Below are 16,513 nucleotides of genomic sequence, written 5' to 3'. Positions count from 1 at the left end.
GTATTCATTCACGGGATGTGGGCATCGCTGGCTAGGCCAGCATTTATTGCCCATCCCTAATTACCCTTGAGAAACTGAGTGACTTCCTAAGCCCTTTAAGAGTCAACCATATTGCTGTGGATCTCGAATTACATGTAGGCCAGATCAAGTAAGGACTGTAGATTTCCTTCCCTAAAGTTAGTGTTTTTTTACAACAATTGACAATAGTTTCATGGTCTTGGTGAGACTTTTTTTTAAATTCTAGATTGCCACTACCTGCTGTGCTGGGATTCAAACCTCGGTTCCAAGAGCATTACTGTGGGTCTCTGGATTACCAATGATAATACCATTAGCCGCTGCCTCCCCTGGCATAAGTCTTCGAGAGTCCTTTTAAAAGTCCCTTCACTCAGTGCTCCTGAGTTGGCATCTAGCAGCAAGGCACCCACTAGTGACTTCTCAGTCTTTAAATTTCTACTCTCTCTTCAACTGGGAAATCAGTTCTCACTAGCATTCTGCTCTCACAGTCATTGTTTCATTGCTTTCCATGCATACTGCAGGATCTCTGTCCCTTTATTTCTGTCTCCCTCTCCCCCCTGCACTGTTTTGTCCTTGCTATGGCTTGCTGTCTATATGTTGTTTAAATATTTTAAATATTTTTCATGCATTTTCCAATCTGACCATTTTACCCCAGCGTGCATAAAGTGTCACCTTTTCTTTGATAACAATTTTCACACCATTTGAAGATTATGCATTTATGCCATATAGCAAAATTTAAGTGTGCAATCTCAGTGTCAAATTCTTGAAGGTTCTGTCTTTCAGCTGAAACGTTTAAGTAATTCCCCTGTTTAATGTAGACATTAAAAATCCCTTGGCATCATTCAAAGATTTGGCAGCTTTCTCCTGTTCCAAAATTTCTCTTTCAACTATAGATAAACTATATAGCTATTCCTGTCATGGCTAAACAATACTAGTTAAGAAATGGTGCAACTTACCACTAATGGGATTCCTGCACAAGATGTTTGTTTAATCCTGTTTATTGAGATATGAGGCATGGATTTGAATATGGTCAGTCTCTAGTCCCTGAAGAGGGACTCAATGGTGTGGAATATCAGAATGTTGCCCTTTCCACTTTAGAACAAAAGTTTGGAACTAGCTCAAATAGAGGAGTTAAATGTTACATTTCACTGACGAAACTTGTTTTTAAATTTCCTGCAAGTTTGAAACCCTAGTTTGAATTAAAGATGGGATGAAAGAATTGTCAATCTAATAACTATCAAGATCCAAAATGAAGTTAGCATTCATATTTCTTAAGAGACTTGAGCAGAATCAATAGAAATCTGAAGAAAATCTTTGGTAAATCTGAAGAGTCTCAATGTTGATTGGCAGGCCAAATTCCCATAAACACACTCTTAATACACAAGAAAAAAAAGTACATTTCAAACTAACTTACCTTTAACATAATAAAATGTCCTAAAGCTCTTCATAGGAGCATTACCAAACAAAATTTGACACCAAGTCACTGAAGGACAGCTGGCCAAAAACTTGGTCAAAGATGCAGATTTTAAGGAAAGATTTAGAGGTGAGAGAGGTAGAGAAGTGGAGAGGTTTAGGAAAGGAATTCCAGAGCTTAGGGCCTAGGCACCCAAAGCTGTTAATGGCGGAGTGAAGAAAACCTTGAAAGCTCAAAAGTTCATTATGGAGGGGTGCGGAAACCTTGGAACTGAAGAAGTAAACCTTAACTACTAGTTAAGCACCAGCACTTTTGCTACACCATTGGTATGAGGTACCAAATGGATGTGTCAAGACAGAGGCAAGAAATAACAACAAAATCAACCAATCATTGTAATCAGATCCCAAGGGTTTATGGATGGCCTTCTTAGCCATCTTCTCAAACAGGGTATGAGACAGATTTTTAGGGGTTGAAAATATACCCGAACAGTTGGTTACTGCAAATGTCATAACTAGTTCCAATGCACATCTCATATGCACCTCAATAATAATCAATCACAATCTGAATTAGTTATTTATCCATTTATATTGTCACATAGCCAATATGCTTTGAATGCTTGCAATTTGTAGGTTTGCTCAAGGCTTGTTAATCTTCTAATTGTATTGTTTAATTCTGTATTCATAAGTGTAAGTTAAATAACCTGCTTACCACTATGCTATCACTGCCTCACAGCTTTTTGCATGATGGAGGATGAAGTTCTATAATAATCAGTTGAGACAGGCACTGGTGCTCCAATGAGAAATGATACAGAATGGTCAATTGTAAATTTACTCAATAATTCCTAGCAGCTCTCCTCTCCGGTTACCACTCCACTCCACTCCACCCCCCCCCCCCCCCCCCACCCCCGCCAAAAAAAAACACCACCACCACCCACCACAATGATTTCTTAATCTCGGTTGTCATTAGGGGGCAACACCAAGGAGTAGTTGGGCTCTCACCTACAGTTGATACATGAGCAATCCTAGTCTGTTTTTATACAGATGCTAATGGCTGGTTACAGTACAGTACTGGTAACAGACTGGAAAAAGTTAGATTATCTTCTTGATTTTCCAGTACTTGGTACCAGAATATTATTTTCATGACTTTGTTTTTAAAAGAAAACTTGCTAATTAAGTCAGACCTATTCACATCAGATACCCCCAACTTTATTCCCAGATTTCAAGTTAAATTTTAAAATGATTTAAGTTCCCTGCTACACAATTGAATATGTCAGTTAAATACGCTGTATACCACAATTGGATGTTCAAAAGAGTAACCCTATTTCAAAACTAATGATATTTGTAAATTGATCAATAACAGACTTGTATATGATTTATTTATTTAATATATATTGCAGACTTACTGGATAAAGTCTATTTGGAACAAAGAAACATAGGCATGATTAGGCCATTTGGCCCCTCGAGCCTGCTAGATCATGGCTGAATATATGTAACATGTTTGTAAAGTGAATCTATATTGCACGGTGTTTAGAAAAAATTAAGACTCCTTGGCTGTTAAATTATTAAAATGTGTAGTTGTAATCTAGGGCATGTAGAATCTGACCAGTGAGTGAGATTGAAGCCCAGCACGCATTTATACCGGTGGATAAAGAAACTTGAATAAAAGCAGAAAGTGCTGAAAATGAACTGCTGATCGATCAGCGTCTGAAAGAGAAAAAGCAGCTTTAGGTTTTAGGCAGGGACGCAGCATCAGAAAGTGGCCTTCATCAGAAGGATCCCTCCCCAGAACGAATATCTCTATTCTGATTGATGACTAACCGGTTCAGCATTTTAAGCCTTTTCTTTATTCTTGGGTTGTGAGCAACAGCCACTTGCATTTATAATAATGCCTTTAACAAAGCAAAATATCCCAGGATGTTCCACAAGAGTGTTAACAAAAAAAATTTGCCAACGGACCAGATGAAATATCAGGAGAAGCAGCCAAAGCTCAGTTGAAGGAGTAAGTTTTAAGGAGCATTATAAAGGAGGAGGGAGAGAGATAGGCAGTCAAAAGTTAGAAATAGTCAAAAAGTGCAAGAGGATAATGTGAAAAAAGTAACAAGAACTTCATAGTTGAATCCTAACAAAACCCAGGTCAATTAGTGAAGAAATTCCACATTTGAATCAGAATTGTAATGAATGCCAGATAAAAATAGTGCACTGTCAAGTCTTAGTACAACATCTTGCTTAATTGTTTATCCAAGAATTAAATTTTGCTTAAAAAAGACACTTAAAATATATGTTTCACACTTAAGTGATTAAACGTTTAAATTGCTTATTGGCTTTGCAGGTTTGAGAGAAATAATCGGAGTATATTTTGCATTTGGTTCATAATTTTCTGTGAAGTGTTGCACTTGTATTATCAAGTTGACCCAGTGGATAGAATAGAGTGGATTGAGTTGGTCCATTGGAGTTTTGTGCAATGGAAGTGAATGGATGTTGAGGGAAGTTTGGTACTTTGAAATTCTTTACTTGAAGCATTACTAAGAAGGGATGCAATTAAATATAAAAACAAGTTTATGTGTTCAGTGAAAAGATGGATCCATTATAAAGTATGACGATTGGAATTGAATCTGAAAATGAATGCAAAACAAAACATGGAATTAAACCTACAAGCATAAAGATTTCTATGTTTCTCAGTTTGTTCTAGAGGGGTGTTTTTAAATGAAGGAACTCTTTTAAATTGTGGAGTTATTTTGAATCAATATAGAAGTTATAAATTAGTACAATATAAGATGACTGGTTCAAATGACTGATGTTTTACTGTAATTATACTTATGCAAAAGCTTTTTTTTTAAGAATGTAAGTTAAAAGGAAGTCACCTCAGCCTGATGTATGCCAAGGTGATGATTAGCAGAGGTGACTTTACTGGTTCGAACACGTTCGCATACCTTAAGTATTTTCTGAATGGAGAGGTAGCTGGAGCCACACGACCAGTAGGACACCCAAGGATGCTTGCGAGCTTAACACGAAGACCTTAAACATCGATTTTTGCACTTGGGAGATACTAGCTGCTGATAGAGGAAAATGGCCACATCATTTGTGGGCCACCAATGATAATCAATGGTCACAGCAGCTTGGCAACAGGTGCCAACACCAAAAATAACAACCCATAATGACACCTAATAATCACTTCATATGCAGCACTCATGGTAAGACCTGCCTTCACCAATTGGTTTCTTCAGCTTTCAGTGAAAGTGCACCATCTGAAGCTATACCATCCTCAACCAATTTGATTTATTGCATGTCCATCATCTTACGCAGATGGAAGCATGCTGACGGGTGAAGTTAAAAAGAAACTGGGACCTAATCTTTTGAGCTGAACATTTGTAGTGTAAAAGCTAATTAAATTGTAGGAATATGCTGATGATGGTGATAAAGGGGGGAATCCTGCTGTATATTTCACAGTCCAGGAATTCTATTTCTGTCAAGGATTTTATTCCTAATGTCTTTTAAATTACCCAAAACTCTGGTTGTAACCTGTACTTTAAATTTGGGAAGAAAGCGCATAGTTGTGAAGTGCCTGACTAAACAAGAATTCGTGAATAGTGTTGAAAGGATAGAATTTCTGAGGCACTATATTTTCAGTTTCATAACTACAAGATTTTCTTGTAGCGAAGCTACTTAGATTTATTGAATTTTTTTTCTCAAGGCAACTGCAAGAATGGAAAAGTGACTGAGAGTGACTTGCATGTAGAATGGGATTTGATTTATAAGTAGTTTTACAGTATGAAACCAGCTATCAGTATGAACCCCCTATCTCCATAACTAGGTAACTATAGGATGTTCCATTTAACTTTTGTGTTTGGACTGAGAAAAATTATGTGCTTGATTCTGGTCACCAAATCAGTCATCTTACAAGTTGTATTTGTCTTTATTTTTCCTGTTGTGCTCAAGATTCAGTAGTCACCCGGTTCTTTGTTCAAATGTGGACTAGCTAGAAGCTTGATATGTTAAAAACTTCTTGTTGACTCTGCAGGAAGTCAAGAGGCTGGGCAAGTGAACGATAAAAAAACTCACTATCAAAGGGAGTTGTTAGAGTTAATTGTTGGTTGCTTGCCCTTTTTAACAGGAGAATGGTAAATTGTGAGAAAAAATCCTGGAAACACTCCGTAGATAAGGCAACATTTGTGGAGAGTTAAACAGGGTTGTCCTTTCGACTTGACCTTCCATCAGAACAGAATGGTAAATGTTATTAGGAAAAGCAAAGAAGGAGAGAAATTAAAGTGAGTGATAAGTAAAGGCCAGAAATATTTGATTGGGGGCTTTGTTATGCACTGTTTTCTTGGAAATTGGGTGATATAAAACATGGTATGTTTTCCTTTTTACCACTGAACCTGAGTTAGGTGCAGGCAGAATAGGAAGTTTAGCTCTTTCGAAGAGCTGGCACAGGCATGAGAGATCAAATGGTCTCCTGCTTTAAAATTCTATGAATTCTAATTACTGTTGTATGTTAAATGAGCTTGATGGCCTCAATTCAGTTCATGCTTGGCACAAGTCCGTCACATTGAAATGTCTCTTGGTTGGTTTCAATTTGAAATCTTAATCATAGGCCAAAATTAGGATTTCTATGGGAAATACAGACATCATTCTCGTGCAGCATGAGAAACATTTCTGATTCTGAGGGGAACAGTGAGCATCTGATATGTGCCCTCCCAACCTAAGAGTACTTGATGTTGATTGTCGGTGCTCAAAGTGGAAAGAAAATCATTTCCCAAAACTGAGAACCCTTACCTTGATTACCATAAATTCACATCCCTTACGATCCTTCGATTCTTTCTCAATAATGATTTTGATTCCAGTTTGTTGACAGCAGTAACTGTAGACATCAAGCAATTATGGTAGTAATCAAATGTAACAGTTCACCCTCTCAAATTTGTTTTCAGCAATATGCCTCCTAACTATATTGACCTTCATTTATTATTGCATTACGTCTGACTGATAGATGTGCACTTGATCTAGTATAGAACTGATTATAATTATCATATTTTCTTGAGAAATTGCCACAAAAATATTCCTGTTCCAAAAACTGTGGACTTGTATATAACATGTAGGCAGCAGATCATGCCATACAACTTTATGTGCCCACAAATATCCACACCTTCCTTGTGCCCACCCCCACCTGGCCCCCGACAACTTTGTATTGTTTGTACTTTGATAACAATTTGCATCTTGAAATTGCAAGTATTCAGTGATGGCCAAAATGATAACTTTGACCTATTGAGGAATGTTAGGAGCAAGAGAATTTGCTCCTAACCGAAAATTCTACCATAATTATAGACTAGTGCCTTTCCGATCACTATGACAAATTATTTTCCAAAAAACACTTCAGCACTCTTCCCCACATAGCTCTCTGCAGCAGAAATTCCCAAATGTACAAAAATCTCACTGAAGCTGTATCTTATCTTGCATACCTACATAAGAGTGGAGAGATTCAACTCACCCAGATTTACCAAACATAATAAAACCATCCCAAAGTGACAAGTTGTGTAAAAGGCAAATATTTTGCTGCAAATTGGCTATCTGATGTTCATAGTATTTAAGGAGAGTGAAAGAAACACAGTTGAGAAGAGTTAAATTATGAGCACAGGTTCATATATTAGGCCTTATATTCCATTGAGAATAGAAGATTAACAGGTAACCTAATTGGGGTGTTTAGGATAATTTAAAAAGTTGATGGACAGAAACTATTTCTTCTGGTGGGGGAGTCCAGAGAAATGGGGCAGAGCCTTAAACTTTGTTTGAGACATCCAGGGGTGATATCAGGAAGCACTTCTGCACAAACAGTAGAAGTCGTCTGGAACTTTCTTCCCCGAAACTGCTCACAAAAATATGTTGAGGCAAGGTCAATTCAAAATTTCAAAACTAAAATTGACAATTTTTTTTCCGGTAAGGGTATTTAGGACTACAAGGCCAAAGTGAACAATTAGAGATAAGATACAGATCAGCCATGATCTAGCTGAAGGCTGGAACAGACTCAAGGGTTGAATAGTTTATTTCTGTTCCTACATCCTAAAATAGATTAATACTAACTAGAGTTTATGAAATCAGGGGGTAGAGCATTTAAACAAAGGCAAAATACTGATAGGAATCTGAAATATAAACAAAAATACTAAAAATATTCAGCAAGCAACAACTGTGGGGAGAAAACCAGAGTTAATGTTTCAGGTCAGTGCCCATCCATCAAAGATGTTCTGATGCAAGGTCATTGAACTGAAACATGGGCTGGGATTTTGGACCATAATTCTTGCCTGAAGTCAACAGACTCTTGGCTGGTCTGTCAAATTTTCCATCCTGCCCGTGACGATTTCCACCACGGGCGGGATCATAAAATCCTGGCCATGAATTCTGTTTTTTAATTTCACAGATGCTGCTGACCTAATGAATATTTCCAGCATTTTCTGGTTTAATTGAGGAACATTTAAATTTTCTTCTTTCATAAGCTACTTCTTTAGCCCTTCCCCACCCCTTTTCACTTATCCATGTGCTTCTAATCTGAAATAATGGAAGGATGAGGAGGAATTTTTGTAACCTGTCTTAAACTGCAACACACCTGCAACCTCCCACCCTAGCCACCCCACACCAACCATCCCCCGAGATCATCCATGAGGAAATCTCACTGAGGTAGTGAGTAGTTTGTTGAAATTAATTTTCACCAGTTTATCTTTTTACAGACTCATCAAGAGCTTCTTTCTTATAAATAATGTTCCTGTTGATTGTTGCAGCTTTCATAGCAGGGATACCATTAAAAACACAGATGACTGTACCCATCAATTTACAGAAAGATCAATTTTAGGTACATCATTTCTCATCCAATGAATGTGTTCTGTGAGAATCTGCTTTGCCCAATTGACTTTCACTTTGATGTAATGGCTGCCTTCTGAATTCTTCAGATGAAGACTACTCTTCAAATAAGGAAGACTGTTTAAAGTTAATGACAAGGAACATGTAAAGGTATCCCTATAATGAGCACTTTAATTAACTCTAGATTTTTGAGACATATAAATTTCAGCCTCATCAGCATCTCATTAGAATGCTTAATAGCTAAAGGTGAAATCTGTCTGCATTTAGTGACTATTATGTTCCAGCTTTGTCGAATGAAAACAATGCAACTTTTAACTGACCACCAGTGATTGTTTAGAGGTCCTTACGACTGACTTCTGGTGGATTAGTTGCCCAGCATTATTTTCTTTACTTTCCAATCATTGTAAAATTACAGGATTGAGCTTAACTGTACCTCGTTCAGGGGATATCCTCATAGACTTAAAATTTTAGAATCTGAAATTGAGAAAGTCTATGATTTATTGCTTTCAGCTCAAAAGCACCAATTCCCAGAACTATTTTTAAGGGAACAAGCCTCGTATCTATTCAGGAACAGGGCGGGGCCTGCTCGCCGACACGTAAAATGATGCACGGTGACATCGAGCAGGCGTTCCGGCGTCACCACGCGTCATTTCGATTTTCAGCTCGGCGGACGTGCAGCCAAGTTGGCTGCGTGCCCGCTGAACTGTCAAAGGCCTTTTAAGGCCTGTTAAAAACTAATTGAAATAATTAAGTGAACTGCCCATCCAACCTTAAGATTGGTGGGCAGGCAAAGAGCCCAGGCAGCCTTCGCGTTTTTCATGGAACCTCATCCAAGGGTGGGATGAGGTTTCATGAAGTGTTTAAAAATTCAGTAAAAATTTTCAAAAAAATTCATTTACCTGTCCCAGCTCATGTGACACTGTCACATGAGGGGACATGTTTTAAAAGTTTTCAATTTCTTTATTTTGATGTTAAAGCTTAAACAAATCTCCCTGAGGCACCTCTGTGCTCTTTCACAGAAATGTGACATAATTAAGTATGCAGATATCACTTTATTAAAATTCTTATTAAATTTCATCCCTTTAGATGGGCGAAGCCAGTAGAATTCTGGAAGGGAAAGCAGAGTTGGGGAATTAAGTGTGTTCCTTGAGGCACCCCAGATCAGTACTCCCAATAAGCTGCAGTAGTAAATCTCCTGGGCAATAACTAAATGTTAGTAACATTTAGAGTGATACAGCAGTCCCAAGTTGATGCATTCCTGTTTTAAATACTTAGTTTAAAACTGACCACTAGAATCCATCAACTGCTAATCAATTCCTCAAGAAAGTCATCAATAATGTTGATGAATACAAGAAAAAAAATGTATCTGGGAACCATTTGTTGTGCATCATTAAATTAGTAGCTAACTTTATGGAGATGAGAAGAAATGGGGCTCTGATTAAGCTCAGTGCTCCAAATTTCACTCAATTGGGAGATTTTAACATTTCAGGCTTTCGGTTTTTGGCATTTACACTTGTGATCGGATAAAACGATTGACCTTTTAAAAGCTCATTATTAAATGACAATGTTTTTTCCCAATCTATTTATTGCATTTCTTGGTGTCCCATATGTGCACTAAGCTCAGAATCATCCCACAACACCAACAACATCAATTAAATTAAAACTCCCAAATATCTTATTTTTAATAAGTATTTTAAAAAATCGTAATTCATTTCAGCGTACTTCTCACTGAGAAACTAAAAACCCAATTCCATTACAGTTCATGTAGCAGTCATCCACTTTCATGTTGATGGGGAAACACTTATATAATCACACTTCATAAAAAGAAATAACAGAAATTAAGGATTTCTGTCTCCATCCTTTCTTCCCTTCTGGATGGGATCTTAATTTCATATTTCATAAATGTATTCTTCCACGGCTTTAGCCTGTGTCATGGAAAGTGCCAATCAAAATAGCTTTCCTTTCATCCCTTTTCCATGGCACCTTCCCAGCATTTTTTGTTTTTATTTCACATTTCCAGCATCTGCAATATTTTGCTTTTATGTAAGTCTTGGTTGTTGATCAAACTTATTTCATACCCTATCAGACAGCTATTCTGAAACCACATTGCGCTACCAGAAATATCGTCTCTTCCAAATTTCACAGGACATGACCACTCTTTCTTTCTCTTTCATTCTAGTCCAAATTGCAGGCCATATATTCAAAGTATTGTCCCTGACTGGATTGCTTTGTAAACACACTAAACTCACCAGAAAGCTGAAACAACCATTGTCTGTTACATCATTTACACTCTTAAGAAATTCTATTCCCAAGGGTCTATTGTGTATATTATGGCTCCAATCAGTTAGCAGAAAGTGAACTGTTTGCCAAAAGGGAAAGGGAATAGAGGGTTAAGATAGATTTAGATGAGGAAAGATGGGAGGTGAGTCTGGGCCAAATGTTTCTGTGCCGTATATCCTATGTAATCCTATGTATGCAAAATCAAGGGTCATTCAACAGGAGCAATGGCTGCATGTTGAGCCTACTTCAAAAAAGCTTCCTCTTGACAGAAGTTGCAAAGCTGAGAGGTGCAATTGTTTGTGTATGTTGATACAATTCTTCCATAATTTTGAAGTCAGTAATTACATGAAGCCAGTTTTCATGATTTTATGAGCACTTGTCATTTAATAAAGACCAAAACCCAAATAATCTTTAAGGACTGAAATAGGAAGAAGTTGTGACTTTTTTCAATTTTGTAATTAGATATTTGTGAGGACCTGGGTGCCTTTTTAAAATCATCATTGATGGGGCAAAAAATAGTTGCAAATGCATGTTATTCAGTTAATAATGTCACCGATACATTCTGGGACATCAGATGTTTTGGTTTGTAAAAGAGGTACTGTCTGCCATGGATGTCAGTTATTACCATTTGAAGGGCAGAAAGAAAAGGAAAAAAAACACAGCATTTTTTCATGTCTTCAGGATGTTCCAAAGCATTTCGCAGCCAATGAATTACTTCTCAAGTCGTAGACATTTTTGTTTTGTCGGCTGCCATTGCAACCCAAACTGAGATTATCTATGAAGTTATAGAGGTAACTGCAAGGACAGTTCCCATCACTTTGTTCTCAAGCTAAAAATAGAAATTATTTTATGACTCCATAGTATTCTCTCACGGAATGGGAAACCTCTAGTACAAATTCCTTAACTACTGTATGAAGAATGTGGTGCTGGGCGAATGCATGCCTTTGAACTCCCAGCAGGCCTACTTCCCTCCTTCCACCCTATAACCAAAGTCCCATTCTAGTGATTATACTTATTCTCAGATAATGGCGGTGACTTCAAAGGCACTTCATTGGCTGTAAAGTGCTTTTGGGTATTTTGAGATTTTGAGGAAAGTGCAATATAAATCCAAGTTTTTTCTTGAATAATCAATAACTTCGTAATTGTTGTGAACAAAATTTGGATTTATAACCTACTACAATTGACATCACCAAAGGTTATTAACATTTTTCAATGACCAACTCCATGAACACCATTCACTTTGTACTGCAAAGAGGAAATATAACAAATTGCTATTAAAAATGATAGGTAAGAGGTCATAATTTAGTGTGATGGATTGAGATGATTTTATTCTTGTAGTTTATGATGATATGAGCCCCTTTGTTTTGGTGTCACCTTGTAACATTCAGATTTAATCATTTTGTACAAAAACCCTACTTGTATTTCAGAGAGGATAAGCCATTGATAGCAACCAAATGTATAAATGTACCCAAATGTAAATGGCAGAATGCAAGAATTTACTATCAGGAGTTGTGTTGTTTGTGGCATTTTAACTAGCCTGGGGCCTTTTGTTTGGCAGAGCTGAGTGCAAGTGAGGGGGGCAGCAGGAAAAAAAAATGGGTAATGTACAGGAGGATAAAACTCGGTTGTTGGATAAATCTCAAAGGTTTGCTTAAAATTTTTGCTGTTAGCAACTGATGACAGGTGAACTTGTCACTCTACCACCCTAATTCAATTTGAGGTTGCATTTGACTAAGCAAGATCAGGGGTTCCTTTCCTCACGTGAGTAAAACAAATAAAACAATCCTACAGTACTGTGCTCTACAAGCTGTCAACGGTCAATTTGGAGTGCACAGAACATCTTGTAAAATATGCACAATGTGTTGTGAATATAGCCAGATGTATCAGATGACTAGCCTTGCTCAGAGCCACACTTTAGACTCAGCAACAGCCTCCTGCTGATGTGGCTATAGGAAAGGATCTAATCAATGGATTAAGCAATAGAAGGTTAATTAACTTCAGAGTTAAGAGTTGTTTTACTCCTGGGATGGGGGAGAGGAAGGAAGAATTACACTCCCTTCCCTTTCCCTGTTTACTTATAGAGAAAAAATTTTAAATATCACTTGTACCTATACAGTTTCTTTTTGGCAGCTTACTGGAGCTCTTTACATGTCAAGTCTCAAAGCCAGAAGAGAGCTAATCCTTTGATGTATGCGGCAGATCTCTCAACAAATGGCTGTCATTTTGTTAACATCAATCAGAATCTTTCCTGGTCATGGAAGCATATCTTGGCGCAGCCTATGATGTTAAAAAAAAATGAATACTGGCCATGTTCCCAGAGATTTAACTTGCCTGCTAGCTTATTTGGGAAAATTTCCATTGCTATTCCTTCAAAATCTATTACAAATACTTTACATTAGCTTTAACATTTTAAGGTCCTATATTGAATATCTGTTTTTAGATGGCAAGTGTTGATATCATTGAAGTGTCTTGATTTGGACAGAGCCCATATTAACATTCCCAGTTGAATTGATAAGTACACAAAATCCTGCTGGTTAATGACTGTATCTCCTTGCCAACGATGGTTAAGTTCCTTCACGAAGTTGGTCTGAGTAATGCATCCCTGTTAACCCTGATGTAATCAGCATCCGACTGTTTCAAAAGAATCTTGAGGTTGTTTACTTTGTAACTTATTTAAAAGAGGATACCTTATCAACTTCCTACTTTGAATTTTTTAGAATAGATAAAGATTACAACACAATTCGTGCAACATGAATTGAATCTAAATTCATGTTTCCTACATATAATGACTCCAATTCAAAAATAATTCATAAGCTTTGAAGTAATTTCGAGCATTGTGAGGTTGTTTTACACTTATTTCATTTTCTAATATTTACAAGAAATTAAATTTTATCCTTTGGACTGTTTCATGTGTGTCTGACTCTGTCAGAATAACCTTTTGTTTTTCCCCAAAAAAGAAGCAGCTACTTCAGGTTAACTCCAAATCATTCTCCTGACGTTGAGTGCTACATGGGAGAGTATTTTGTAAGAATTGACCTTCCAGGCATGTTGCAAGAATGGCATAACTATTTGCCTAACAATTTCCTCCTTTGATATCTTTCAGAATCTGTATCTCTGGAACATCTGGTTCAAAAACCTTCTTCTAAAATGCAGGGATATCTCTTCTCTAACCCCTGTTAACTTCCTATACAGCCTTGTTTTCCTGGAATATTATGTTGCATGACTGTCTGGATATTTTATTAGGGTTACAAATTAGATAGGCACTTAATTTTTCACTGGGAACCTGAATAAATGAAACCCTGAAATAATTTGAAGCTGTTGTAAATGTGATTTAATTTTGAGCCCCCACACTGACACTGCCCACTTGATCACATAGATCACAATTGGTGTTGTTAAAATTTAACCTCCCTCTAGTCATTCCAAAAGTGATGCCTGAAATGCACAAGTTGTCAGATCTGCTGTTAGTGTCCTGTTTATTTTGTTTTCACTTCAGATTGATGTCTCCATTGCACTCCACACACCCATTGTGTAGTGGTAACTCAGAAATTAACATCATCTTTTGTAAATTTAGGCTACGTAATAAAAGAGTAGCAAATGCCAGGCATGGAGTTGAACCAGTAACTCAATCTTCTGACTCTGTTGACGCTCATAAATTACTGGAGCCTAGCTTTTACAGTTTGACGTCATCTGAACTGCTCAGTTGAATTACTGCCTTGTAAGTTGCTGCCAGCCATCTATTATCTTACATATCTAAACTATGTGGCTATAAATGATGCCAACACTATAATCGGTCTGTCACCATGCACTGCCCTAAAATATGTAGAATTGGTAATAGAAATGTTCTACTCCTCTGATACCTATTTGTTTTCTTTTAAATAGTGGATTTCAGTGTCAAGATAACACCAGACTCTGTGCAGTAGTATTCTGCCGAGTAAGAGGAATTATAAATACAAAGAAATTGAGGCGCTTTCATTAAATTGGAAGAAAATTAAGGATTGTTTGATTTAAAATGTTGAAGGGAAGGTTCAGGATGTTACCGGTGGCTGAAGGATCTGCAAAGAGGGAACATAAATAGAACAACATCAACATTTTAACATAACATTTTTATCAAATGTCCTAAGGCACTTCAGAGAAGCATATTCTGACAAAATGGGTGCAGAAGGAGATATTTGGAGAGCTAACCCAAAGCTCAGCCAGAGAGTTGGATTTTAGAGAAGAGAGATTGTGTGGCTTAGGGAGGGAATTTCAGCGTGAGCAACCTCTACGTGGTTTTGCCATGACAGAAACCGTCCTGCAGCCTGTTTCCTTTGGTGTGACTGTGAAATGCAGTCTCAGCAGACTATCCTGGGCATCCTTATATTAACACCTGCAGGACAGTAAATTTACATGCAGTTATTTGTACTTTGATATGAGAGATGGGTTTTTGAACCCTTGGGTGTGTTGATGTCTATATGTGCCCTGTTTTGTTTTAATGTTTAGAATGATTATCCCCTGGGAGCTTAAGAAGTGAGATAAAACAATACTTTTGCAACTGTTCTCAGTGTAGTTTAACCTCTTATAGGATTAATCGGCAATGATAAGATTCACTATGAGCAGGTTAGATATGCTCAAAATGGTTGAGTAGTTTACAAGTCTAGTAAAAGTCAGGGGTATATGGATCTTGTAGCTTGATGACTAGGATAGTTCTGAAAAGTAGCTCTGACTCTTGTAATGTTTGTGTTTAATTTGGCCTGCTGCATTTTGATACATTAGCTGTATTTGAAAATGATTTTTTATGTTTCAGTGCCAGACTTGGGATTCTCATCCATGTTATACTAATTAGGAGATTTCCTGTCTTTCAGGGTGATTATGATCCCACCAAAACAAAGGTGCTTCATTTGAGTATGAACCCTTGGAGCCTGGCAAAAGGGCATCGCATCGCAGAGGAGAAGAGTCTAAAAGAAGAATGCGAACATCTCCGAGAACGGGTGCGGATTCTGGAAGGAGGAGCAGTCCCTGAACAAGTGGGGGCACGAACCAATCTACCACCATCTCAGGAAGTTGCAGGTACCTTTTGACTTGAGTGGAAGTGTCAGCCCATCTGCTGCTGAAACCATCATCGTGCACTAGTTTTGGCTCTTTCAGTGCTCTGATGGCCAGCCTCATACCTACCACCCCTGGTAAGCTTGAGCTCATCCTTAAACCACTGTCCGTACTCTAACTCAAGTCAAGTTCTCTTCATTTTACATTGACTCTCAGTCCAGCAACGCCTTGATTATAAAATTCTCATTCTTTTGTTCAAGTCCCTTCATGGCCTTGTCTTGCCCTGTAACTTCCTCTAACCCTACAGTCCTCTGAGATCACTGTTTAGCTTCAATTCTAGCCTCTTGCGCATCCCAGAAATCTTTTGATTCACCATTGGCAGTCATGCCTTAAGCTGCCTAGGTCTTACTCTCTGGAATTCCGACCTTGAGCCTCTCTGCCTTTCCACCTCTCTTCCCGCTATGATGTCCCTTAAAACTTACCCCTTCTGAATGTCTCCTTATGCAGTTCAAATTTTGTCTGATAATGCTCCTCTGAATCATAGAATGGCACCAGCAGATAAGATAGTCATTTGGCCCATCAGTTTCACACCAGCTGTGTGTATGAGTAACTTAGCTAGTCCCATTTCCCTGCCCATTTTTTGTATCTCTGCAAATGTTCTCTTCAGGTGCTTTTTAAATTCCCTTTTGAAAACTGCAATTTTTTATCCTAGACCAGACCTCCAAGTTGTTGGTGAGATCCAGTTAGGCACCAATAACGTTTTGTTTAAAGTAGACAAAGTTTGAGATTTAAAATACTTGTTTAGTGAAGAAAGCCATGAGATTCCTTGGGTTTTGAACAAGCAAAAATAAACATTACTGTACAAGGTCAGAAAGATAAAACAATTTACAATATCTATCATATGCTAACATTCAGGGTAAGTATGAGGTGCATATGAATT

The 16,513-nt window shown here is 37.6% G+C and overlaps 1 protein-coding gene across 2 annotated transcripts in view; it reads left to right on the top strand.

Moving 5' to 3' along the window:
• Positions 1-16,513, top strand: part of mad1l1 (mitotic arrest deficient 1 like 1) — a 996,118-nt gene that overhangs the window by 539,881 nt on the left and 439,724 nt on the right. For both annotated transcript variants that reach the window (XM_041206006.1, XM_041206007.1), the window contains exon 16: positions 15,393-15,597. In XM_041206006.1, the coding sequence (XP_041061940.1) occupies positions 15,393-15,597 (205 nt within the window). The remainder of the gene's footprint in view (positions 1-15,392; positions 15,598-16,513) is intronic.

The sequence above is a fragment of the Carcharodon carcharias genome, chromosome 15 (genome assembly GCF_017639515.1).
Source record: "Carcharodon carcharias isolate sCarCar2 chromosome 15, sCarCar2.pri, whole genome shotgun sequence".
Lineage (NCBI taxonomy): Eukaryota > Metazoa > Chordata > Chondrichthyes > Lamniformes > Lamnidae > Carcharodon > Carcharodon carcharias.
Note: the sequence above shows the minus strand (reverse complement) of the source record. Positions and strands in the feature narration are given on the sequence as shown.